This window comes from Loxodonta africana, chromosome 12 (assembly GCF_030014295.1).
Source record: "Loxodonta africana isolate mLoxAfr1 chromosome 12, mLoxAfr1.hap2, whole genome shotgun sequence".
Classification (NCBI taxonomy): Eukaryota; Metazoa; Chordata; class Mammalia; order Proboscidea; family Elephantidae; genus Loxodonta; species Loxodonta africana.
The window spans coordinates 92,153,596-92,164,181 of NC_087353.1; the positions used below are offsets into that span (position 1 = coordinate 92,153,596).

General features: G+C 56.4%; 1 protein-coding gene across 1 annotated transcript; it reads left to right on the forward strand.

Moving 5' to 3' along the window:
- The first annotated feature begins 2,434 nt into the window (after positions 1–2,434).
- ELFN1 (extracellular leucine rich repeat and fibronectin type III domain containing 1) lies at positions 2,435–5,170 on the forward strand. The gene has a single exon (XM_010596256.3). The coding sequence runs from the start codon at positions 2,435–2,437 to the stop codon at positions 4,886–4,888; it is 2,454 nt and encodes an 817-aa protein (XP_010594558.2). The 3' UTR covers positions 4,889–5,170.
- The last annotated feature ends 5,416 nt before the right edge of the window (positions 5,171–10,586 follow it).

The window sequence follows — 10,586 nt, forward strand, 5'->3', positions numbered from 1 at the left end:
GATGTGAGGTAATGGTGATGATAGTGGTGGTGGGGATGGGGATGGGGATGATGGTGGGGATGATGATGGTGGTGGTGATGGGGATGATAATGGGCATGATGGTGGGGATTATGGTGATGGTGGTGGTGATGATGGTGATGATGGGGATGATGGTGGTAGTGATGGTGGGGATTGTGGTGATGGTGGTGGTGTGATATGGTGATGGTGATGATGGGGATGATGGTGGTGATGGTGATGATGATGATGGGGATGATGGTGGTGTGATATGGTGATGGTGATGCTGGTGGTGATGGTGATGATGGTGGTGATGGTGATGATGATGGGGATGATGGTAGTGGTGTGATATGGTGATGGTGATGATGATTATGGGGATGATGGTGGTGTGATACGGTGATGATGATGGGGATGGTGGTGGTGTGATATGGTGATGCGATGATGGAGATGATGATGGTGGTGATGATGATGATGGGGATGATGGTGGTGGTGTGATAAGGTGATGGTGATGATGGTGATGTTGAGAAGCTCAAAGCAAGTACTGCCCAGACCCCATGAGCTCCCCAATGTGACTATAGATTTTACATCACAAGCTAGGATGTGCAAAGACCCCTAGCAGGCTCCCTTGTTGGAGATGGAGAACCAAGCAGACCCCATCCTGCCCCCAGAGCCATTTCTGATCGGCCCAGAGAGGTCCAGCGCATTGCTGGGTGTCACACAGCAAGTCTGGGCCAGGCCTGGGTTGCCTTCCTCTGCCATGACCCACCCCCCAATCGAATTGCTCCCCTTTCTTTAAATCAGAAATAGACTCTTCCCCAGGCGTCAGATCAAAACTGCTCTTTATGAAGTTTCCAAAAAAAAAAAAAAAATCCATTCCACATCATTTTATTTTTTTTCTCCTAATTTAAACTGCTTCAGTGCAGACTAGTTGCAAACGTCAATATCGGTGAAATACACTTGGCTGGCTGCCTGCCAGGCCACAGCATGGTTACAGAGGCTGGCTGTAAATCCAAGTATTAACAAGCACGCATACACCCGGCCTCTGTCCTGCGCGAGAAATAAGGAGATAGATGCAAGCCCTGAAGACCAGGGTCCTCCTGCCAGGCAACGTCCACCCAGACGTGCGCCCAGGCCCCTGTCCCGCAGTCCTCGTGCCTGGGCCACAGAGATGGGAGGGCCTGTCTTGCCCTGGACAAGCTCACGGTCTGGTGGGGAGAGAAGGGGATGGCATGGAGGCCGGGAGCAGGCAGGAGTGAAAGGATGGGGTCCTCCTGGGGTCCTTGGAGCTGTCTTTATTTGAGGCTGGGAGGATGCTGGAAGAAGTCATGGAGATCATGGGTTTTTCCTTCCAATCCCAGCTCCCAGGCTCCACCAATGAGAGGCAGTGTCAGCCTCCAAGCTCAGGTGCCACAATTGGAAACCTCCAGACCATCAACTGGCTTATTTGGGGAAACTAAGGACCAGAGAGGGCATAACATGCTAGGGGCCAAGAGCCTGGCCATCCTGAGCCCCCAGACAGTGCCTGAGAGGGCCTGGAGGAGGGAACCCAGCAATCTGGGAGGATTCCAGGATGGTGGCGGGTGCTCAGAGCGCCCCCTGCAGGCTGCTGCCTGTGCAGCGGCCAGCCCTGCAAGGAGCAGAAATTCCCAACTCTTCCAGCTGCAGAGGGCGCAACAGGGTTTTCTGTCTGTTATGTGGGTATCACTGGCTGGAGGTAGCCGCTCTGCCCCTCACGGAACGTGTCCCTGTGGGCCCAGCCTCCGAGCCTCAGTTTCCTTATTTGAGCAGGGTTGTCTTAAAAGTGAAATGAGACCCACTTTGCAGATGGGGAAATTGAGGCCGAGAGACTGAAGGTGGCTTTGAGATGGGGCTCGGACCTGGGCAGGGCTCCTTACCCTTTGCTTTCTCCCAGCCCTGAAATATGAAAATAGAGCAAATCCGGGTCAGGCATCCCCTATGCCAGGCCCTGCACGGTGTGGCTGTCTCCCCATCCTCCACCTGGCCCGGGTGCTCCCCGTACCAAGCCCTGCACAGTGTGGCTCTCTCCCCATTCCTCCCCACACACGTCTCTGGCTTACAGAAAAGGCAGAAGAGGCCAAGCTGGGACAAACACAAGGGCCACATGTAACTGCTCAGGCCACAGGAAGGCCCTGCAAGCTCTGTGACCATCTCTCTCTCTTGTCTTGCAGAAGTAACATCTAAGTAGGAGCCAAGTGGAGCTGCCAGGACACCCAGGCCGATGGGGAGGCCCACCCTGCCTACAGGGTGCAGGTGGGAGGAGAGAAGCCACCTGGTGTAAGGGAGGTGCACTCACTTCCTCTGCCGCCATGCACTCTGGGACAGGACACCCCTGAGCGTGTCCCTCGGTCCTGTGGGGGCTGCCACCAGTCCCACCCCATCTCTCCGGGCGGGTGAGTGGGCTCCCCCCTGAGGCGTCCCCATGGCCGGGGGCGCGCTGTGGGTTTGCGTGGCGGCGTGCGCCCTGCTGCACGCGGGCGGGCTGGCTCGAGGGGACTGCTGGCTGATCGAAGGCGACAAGGGCTTCGTGTGGCTGGCCATCTGCAGCCAGAATCAGCCACCGTACGAGGCTATCCCACAGCAGATCAACAACACCATCGTGGACCTGCGGCTGAATGAGAACCGCATCCGCAGTGTGCAGTATGCCTCACTCAGCCGCTTCGGCAACCTCACGTACCTCAACCTCACCAAGAACGAGATCGGCTACATTGAGGATGGTGCCTTCTCAGGCCAGTTCAACCTGCAGGTGCTGCAGCTGGGCTACAATCGGCTGCGCAATCTCACCGAGGGCGTTCTGCGTGGCCTGAGCAAGCTGGAGTACCTGTACCTGCAGGCCAACCTCATCGAGGTGGTCACCCCCAGCGCCTTCTGGGAGTGCCCCAACATTGTCAACATCGACCTGTCCATGAACCGCATCCAGCGGCTGCACAGCACCACCTTCGCCGGCCTGGCCAAGCTCTCCGTGTGCGAGCTCTATAGCAACCCCTTCTATTGCTCCTGTGAGCTTCTAGGCTTCCTGCGCTGGCTAGCCGCCTTCACCAATGCCACACACACCTATGACCGCGTGCAGTGCGAGTCCCCGCCGCTCTACTCTGGCTACTTCCTCCTGGGCCAGGGCCGCCACGGCCACCGCAGCATCCTGGGCAAGCTGCAGTCCGTGTGCACCGATGGCTCCTATGTGGCCGAGGCCAGCGGCCCTCACCTGGGGCCTGGACGCTTGCAGCCTGGACGCTCGCCGCCGCCGCCACCACCCCCAGAGCCCAGCGATGTGGCTTGCTCCGAGGAAGAGTGCTTCTCCGGGGATGGCACCACGCCGCTGGTGGCCCTGCCCACGCTGGCCACCCAGGCGGAGGCTCGGCCTCTCATCAAGGTCAAACAGCTGACCCAGAACTCAGCTACTATCCTGGTGCAGCTGCCCAGCCCTTTCACCCGCATGTATACCCTAGAGCAGTTCAACAATAGCAAACCGTCCACCATCTCCCGGCTGACCAAGGCCCAGGAGGAGATCCGCCTGACCAACCTCTACACGCTCACCAACTACACCTACTGTGTGGTGTCCACCAGCTCGGGTCTGCGCCACAACCACACTTGCCTCACCATCTGCCTGCCCAAGCCGCCCAGCCCACCTGGCCCCTTGCCCAGCCCCTCCACGGCCACCCACTACATCATGACCACCCTGGGCTGCCTCTTTGGCATGGTGCTGGTGCTGGGCGCCGTCTACTACTGCCTGCGGAAGCGGCGACGCCAGGAGGAGAAGCACAAGAAGGCAGCAGCGGCGGCCGGCAGCCTGAAGAAGACCGTCATTGAGCTCAGGTACGGCCCCGAGATGGAGGTGCCCGGCCTGCCGCCCCTGCCCCAGGGTCCGCTGCTGGGCCCCGAGGCCATGACCCACATCCCCTACTTGCCTGCTGCAGCCGCGGCCAGCGAGGTAGAGCAGTACAAGCTGGTGGAGAGTGGCGAGACTCCCAAGGCCACCAAGGGAAATTACATTGAGGTGCGCACAGCAGAGCAGGCTGAGCGGCGCGACTGTGAGCTGGGTCGGCCTGGCCCTGACAGCCAGGGCTCGGTGACCGAGATCTCCACCATCGCCAAGGAGGTGGACAAGGTCAACCAGATCATCAACAACTGCATCGACGCGCTCAAGTCCGAGTCCACCTCCTTCCAGGCGGTCAAGTCTGGGGCCGTGTCTACGGCCGAACCGCAGTTGGTGCTGCTGTCTGAGCCGCTGGCCGGCAAGCACAGCTTCCTGTCGCCTGTGTACAAGGACTCATTAGGACATGGGCTGCAGCGGCACCACAGCGTGGAGGCCGCCCCTGGGCCTTCACGCGCCAGCACTTCGTCTGGTGGCTCCGTGCGCAGTCCACGCACCTTCCACGCTGAGGCCACGGCCGAGGCCAAGTACATTGAGAAGACGTCGCCCACGGCCGACACCATCCTCACTGTGACCCCTGCTGCCACCATCCTGCGCGCCGAGGCTGAGAAGCTCCGGCAGTATGGTGAGCACCGGCACTCGTACCCTGGCTCTCACCCTGCCGAGCCACCTGCGCCACCACCACCGCCACCCCAGGAGGGCTTGGGTGGGCGCAAAGTGTCCATCCTAGAGCCGCTGACCCGTGCGCGTACCCGTGAGCTTGCCTACTCCCAGCTGTCCCCGCAGTACCACAGCCTGAGCTACTCCTCTAGCCCCGAGTACACCTGCAAGACCTCGCAGAGCATCTGGGAGCGCTTTAGACTGAGCCGCCGGAGGCACAAGGATGACGAGGAGTTCATGGCGGCCGGCCATGCCCTGCGCAAGAAGGTCCAGTTCGCCAAAGATGAGGATCTGCACGACATTCTGGACTACTGGAAGGGCGTGTCAGCCCAGCACAAGTCCTGAGCCCGTGCAGCCAGGCCCTGTGCCCGGCCCCTCTCCACCTGCTCCCCACCCCCTCCAAAACTCGTGATGCCCATTGGACCAAAAAGGATACAAGATCCACAGCAGCTATTTGTAACCCAGAGACTCACCACAAAACCTAACACACACACACACACACACACACACACACATGCATGCACACACACACGCACACGCGCACAACACATAACAAGTATTGTTAAAGCCCTGGCCCCTCCAGAGACAGCAGGGAGGGAGGTGGTTGACAGCAGCTATAACATTGATATTCGCAGTGGTGTGCTTGTCATCTGCTCTGAGATCCTCTCACTGGTGTGAGTGGGGTGTCCACATATACACTGTGCACGCATGCACGCACACACACACACACACACACACACACACACAAAAGGGACTTCAGAAAACTGTGGCTTGGGAATGGGGGGTGGGGGTGGGGATTTTTTCATTATTTTTCCTTTTTTTGATTCTTTTTTGCCTTTTTTTCTTTTCCTCTCTTTATTTTCTTCCTTTTTTAAAAAAATAATAATAAAAGTAAAGTTCTTTTAAACAGACATAGAACATCATTCATGGGGGGGCATGGTCTCCCCCGCCCCGGCATGAGCTCCCAGTCCGTGGTGTTCCGTGGATTCTCTGTCCAGTCTGTCTCTTTGTCGCCGCCTCCAGAAGCCACCAAAGAGGGGCAGAGCAGATGCGAGATGTGTCCTGGAGCCCTGTGAGACTGGAGGGAGTCGAGGCTGTCTCAGCGGCCGGCTCCAGGGGTGGCCGGGAGGGGCACTGGCTGGGAATTCTGTCTGCCAGCCCAGTCTACATTGTACACTGTAGTCGTTCTATTGTACAGAAAAAAATATTTCTATATTTGCAATGTTTGCTGTAAAACAAAACAAACAAAAAGAGACTATGTCTACTAAAAAAAATCTGCAAAGGAAAAAATCCAAACACTTTGTCCTGTGTTTTTACTGTGGGCTTTAGGGAAAGAGCCTGGGTTTCTTTTACAGGTGGTTTTATTGATGTTAGCCTTGGGGCGGGGCTGGGGTTTGCAGGGGCCACCACGGTGCTTTCTTCCAGAGAGAACAGGAGTGGTCACAAGGGAGGAGGGCCCTCAAGAGCCCAAGGGAGAGGTGAGCAGCCAACACAGGGTTGGCTTTGAGAGCAAGAGCCTGTGTGGAGAGAAATGAGGCCAGGGTAGGCTGAAGCAGAAACGGAGTCTCGGGTGTTAAGTGGGCATGGGATCTTTGGGGTGTGTCTGAGTGGGACTCCCTCCTGCAGGGAAAGAATCCCTAAGACCCCCCGCCACACCACAGGCCCCTAGGGATGCCAGAGCCCTGACCCAGCCCTCAGCCCACTGCTGTTCCCTGAAGACCCCTCCTCAAGCCATCTTGTCCATCCCCCTGCCTCAGGCTACCTGCTGTGCTGCTGCCCCGAATTTCGAGTAATTGGTTTGAGCGCCTGTACATGCAGCATTAGATTATTTACAGTCTCCAAGGAGGATTTGGACCCTGACATCCAGCCCAGAGAACGCTTCTCTCCGGTCTTCTAAGACCACAGATTCCTCTGGTCCCAGCCTCAGGAGCCAGAGCAGTGCCTGGAGGAAGCAGATCTCTTTTCTGGGCCCTCGACCCCTCCCACCATCATGGTGCGAGCTCAGGAACCACTCCAGGGACCACCCCCACCCCCAGGCTTGGGTAGGGGAGGCCAGGGCTCTCCTGGAGGGAGCGTGTCTCTCCCTGGGCCCCTCCCTCACACTGATGGCCTGGGATTGGGGTGCCTGATGCTGGGGGTACCAGGTACCAAGTCTTCCAAGGCCAAAGCAGACACATTCTCAACCTGGCTGGCAACGGGGGTAGGGGGATGGGGGGGTAGGGGAGGTGGGGGGGTGGGGGAGGTGGGGGGGTGGGGGAGGTGGGGGGGTGGGAGCGGTGCTTCTCTCCCCTTTCTAAGGGCCCTGGTTGGTGAGCCCCTGACCCTCCTCGCTCCATCTAGAGCAAACCCATTCACAATCAGGACTTTGGACAAAGACCAAGTGGGACACTGAGCTGGGGGCTAGAACTGGACCCCAGAGGCAATGGGGATCCCTAGAGGCTCTAGAGCAGCAGCAGAGTCCTGGAAGCGGGCTTTCAGGATCTGATGGACCATTAAGAAAGGACTCCAGCCGGCTCAGCAGGTGGGCCAAGGAGGGAGGAAGGGGTGAGTGAGGGTGGGATTAGCAGCCTTTGCTTACATGCCCTCTCTGATAGGGAGCTCATCCCTTTTCTCAGTAGCTGTTTCCAGCTTTAGGCTCCTTCCCTAGACTGAGAGGAAACCTGGGGAGGGGTAGGGAGACAGGGGCAGGGTCAGATGCCCAGCCCAGAAACTCAGACCCTCCCAGGAGTACCCAAGCTTGGGGCAGAGGCAGCTCTAGGGAGCACTTATAGAGTGTCTGCTCTGTACGGAACACTGGGCAGTCCTGGGGACATAGGCCCATTTGTCACGGTGCCCGTGCTTGAAGGACGTGGAGTTGGCAAGATAAGATGCATACGAGAAGACGTGAATGCATTAAGCACCTACTGTGTGCAGGGCTCTGAGCCAAGGGTCGCAAGGGACACAGAAAGGAGTCTCACCCAGCCCCTGCCCTCAGGGAGCTCATGGGCTGGGCACAAGATGTGGAGGAAGGTGACCCAGCTCAGGGCGGCATGAAGCATGAGAGCTCCAAGGTAGGATGGGCACTTCTGGCTGGGAAGAGTCTGGAGGGCTTCCTGAAAGAGGTGACATTTGGTCTGGATAAGGGGAAGCTGAAAAGTCAGTAGTTCGAACATACTGGGGAGAAAGACCTGGTGATATGCTCATGTGAAGATTTACAGTCTGGGGAACCCTATAGGGCAGTTCTTCTACCTGTCACATGGGGTCGCTATGAGTCGAAATCGACTGAATGGCACATATCATCAATAACATGGTGAGAAAGCAGGGGTGGAGGCTACAGAGGCGAGCGAGGCGGCTGTCCCATGGCTCAGCACCAAGCTCTGAGTGAAGGATGAAGGCAGCCATGAGCTCGAGCCCAGCCCTACAGCTGGAATCCTGCCCCACTACCCAGGGGGCAGCCCTGAAAGACAGCAGGGTCTGGAAGCCAAAAGCAGGGGCTCTGCCACTTATAACAGCGTGACCACAGGCAAGTCACTCACCCTCTCTGAGTCGGCTTCCTCGTTTGTCCCATAGGTTGCTGACTCCCACCCCTTTCCTCCACAGCACATGGTTGCTGGCAGGGTGGAGGCGTGCAGGAGTGATAGTGGTTGTATCAGTCATCCACTGTCAAGCAGTGCTGTGTAACAAACAGCCACAGTCCATGCTTATTGCTCACATGTCTGGATGGTGGCTAGGCAGATCTGCGGATCGTGGCCAGCTCACCTACCTGTCAGGAGTTGGCTGGGGGTGATGGGAGGCTGGCTTCGCTCTACCTGACTTTCATCCCCCAGCAAGCCAGCTCAGACACACTCAGGGTAATGACTGTGAGAGCCAGCCCTCTGGTCATATCTGCTAACGTTGCATTGGCCAAAGCAAGTCACACAGCTGAACTCAAAGTCAAGGGGGGCAGGCCAACCACCTACATGGGCATATGGCAAAGGGCGTAGACACAGGAGGCCCGAGGAGCCGGGGCCATCCACACACAAATGCCAAGTGCATGGCTGCACCCATGTGTCCCTCCGGCCCCACCAGGGCAAACTACAGAGTAGGGACAGAGAAATTTCATTCATTCAACATACATTTTCAGAGCGCCTACCGCGTACCTGTTTCAGTTATCTAGTGCTGCTACAACAGAAATACTACAAGTGTGTGGCTTTGATGAACAGAAATTTATTTTCTCACAGTTTAGGAGTCTAGACTTCTGAATTCAGGGCACCAGCCCTAGAGGAAGGCATTCTCGTTCTGCTGGCTCTGAGAGAAGGTCCTTGTCTCTTCAGTTTCTGTTCCTTGGTTCCTTCGCCATCTTCATGTGGCCTCTCTTTCCCCTGTTGGTGCTTCCTTGCTTCTCTGCGCCTGATTTGATCTTTTAGCTCAGAACTAGTTTAGGACACACCCTCCACTGCTATGGCCTCATTAACATAAAGAAAAACCCTATTCCCAAATGGGCTTGCAGCCATAGGTATATTGTTGTTAGGTGCCATCAGGTCAATGGTGACTCACAGCGACCTCATGTGAAAGGGTAGAATTGCCCCATAGGGTTTTCCAGGCTGTAATTGTTACAGAGGCAGATCACAGGGTGTTTCTCCCTCGGAGCTGCTAGATGGGTTAGCAGCCAAGTGCTTAACCACTGCGCCAGCAGGGCTCCTTACATCCACAGTTGTAGGGACTAGGATTTCAACACATATTTTGAGGGGAAACAATTCAATACATCACAGTGCCAGAGAGAGACACTAATGAAACCTGCCTCCCCGCCCGCCCCCCATTCCTGGAGGGTGTTATCAGTCTCAACCCCAAAGTAAGATAATTCCAGGAGGGTTTGCATACAAAGGGGCCCACAAGAGACAGTGGCAGCCAAGCTGGGAGCACACTTTGGTCCACTGGGTGAGGGGATGAGGCGGTTACCAGAGGTGGGAAGGAGGGTCACTGTGAGCAAAAATGGGGCCCCCTCCCTGTGAGGGGCATAGCCAGCCTGAGGCTACGTCCTGGAGGGGGCCTGGAGGTAGCTGCCTGACCCCATTCTCCTCCCTCCCTCCTTCCAGCTCCTGTTGGACTCCCCACTGGCAGAAGACAGGAAAGCGGAGACCCTGGGCTGAAATCCATAGAATCAGCTTTCAGAGCAGAGAGCTGGGGCAAGAAGGGTGCAGAGAAGGGCTGGACAGGTAAGCAGGTGAGGTCCAGCCCGAAGGCATTTGGAAGAGGCAGCCGCGAAGCTAAGAATCCAGTGAGCAGTGACGTGGCACTAGGGGAGCAAGGGAGGGGGTGGGGACCCTTGGGGTGGGGGAGGTGGTTACTCAAGACCTTAAAGGATAAGCAGGAGCTGGTTCCGGAGATACCGGGAGGTGGGAGAGAGGAAGGGACTCCCACGCGGTGGGAACAGGAGGAAAAGGGTGAAGAGCCTGCAGTCCCCTCTTCCTCCCCTGGCCAGAGGGAGAAGATAGAAACAGTGGACGTCAGAAGCTGGGGCGGTGGTGGGGCGGAGGCTGCAGAGAGCAGCAAGGTTGGCTTGAGCCAGGCTCTGGGGGCCTGCCTTACAAGTGTAAAGGAATTAGTTGTCAGCCATGGGCAGTAGGGAGCCATTGACAGTATTTTATAGAATAATAACTTTTATTGATTTTTTTCTGCTTTCAAAAGTAATCCTTTTATTACATAGACTTCAGAAAACAGTTAAACAAGAAAAGAGAAATCACTCAGTATCGCTACCCACAGAATAACCACATTTAACATTTTTGTATCTGCCCTTCTAGCCCTTTCTCGCTATAAATGCAGCGGGCTTGAAATTTATACACACAACCAGATGTGCAAAGAAATGTCTCTTTATTTTTTGGTAACTGACACCGTACCTTACTCTGGATCCTATCTTCCCTTTGGTGGTGTGTAAGAGTGTGGGGCATAACACCAAAAACCAAACCCAATGCCACCGAGTCAATTCTGACTCAGGGTGACCCCATGTGTTATAGAGTAGAGCTGCTCCATAAGGTTTTCTTGGCTGTGGTCTTTACAGAAGCAGGTCACCAGGCCTTTCTTCCGC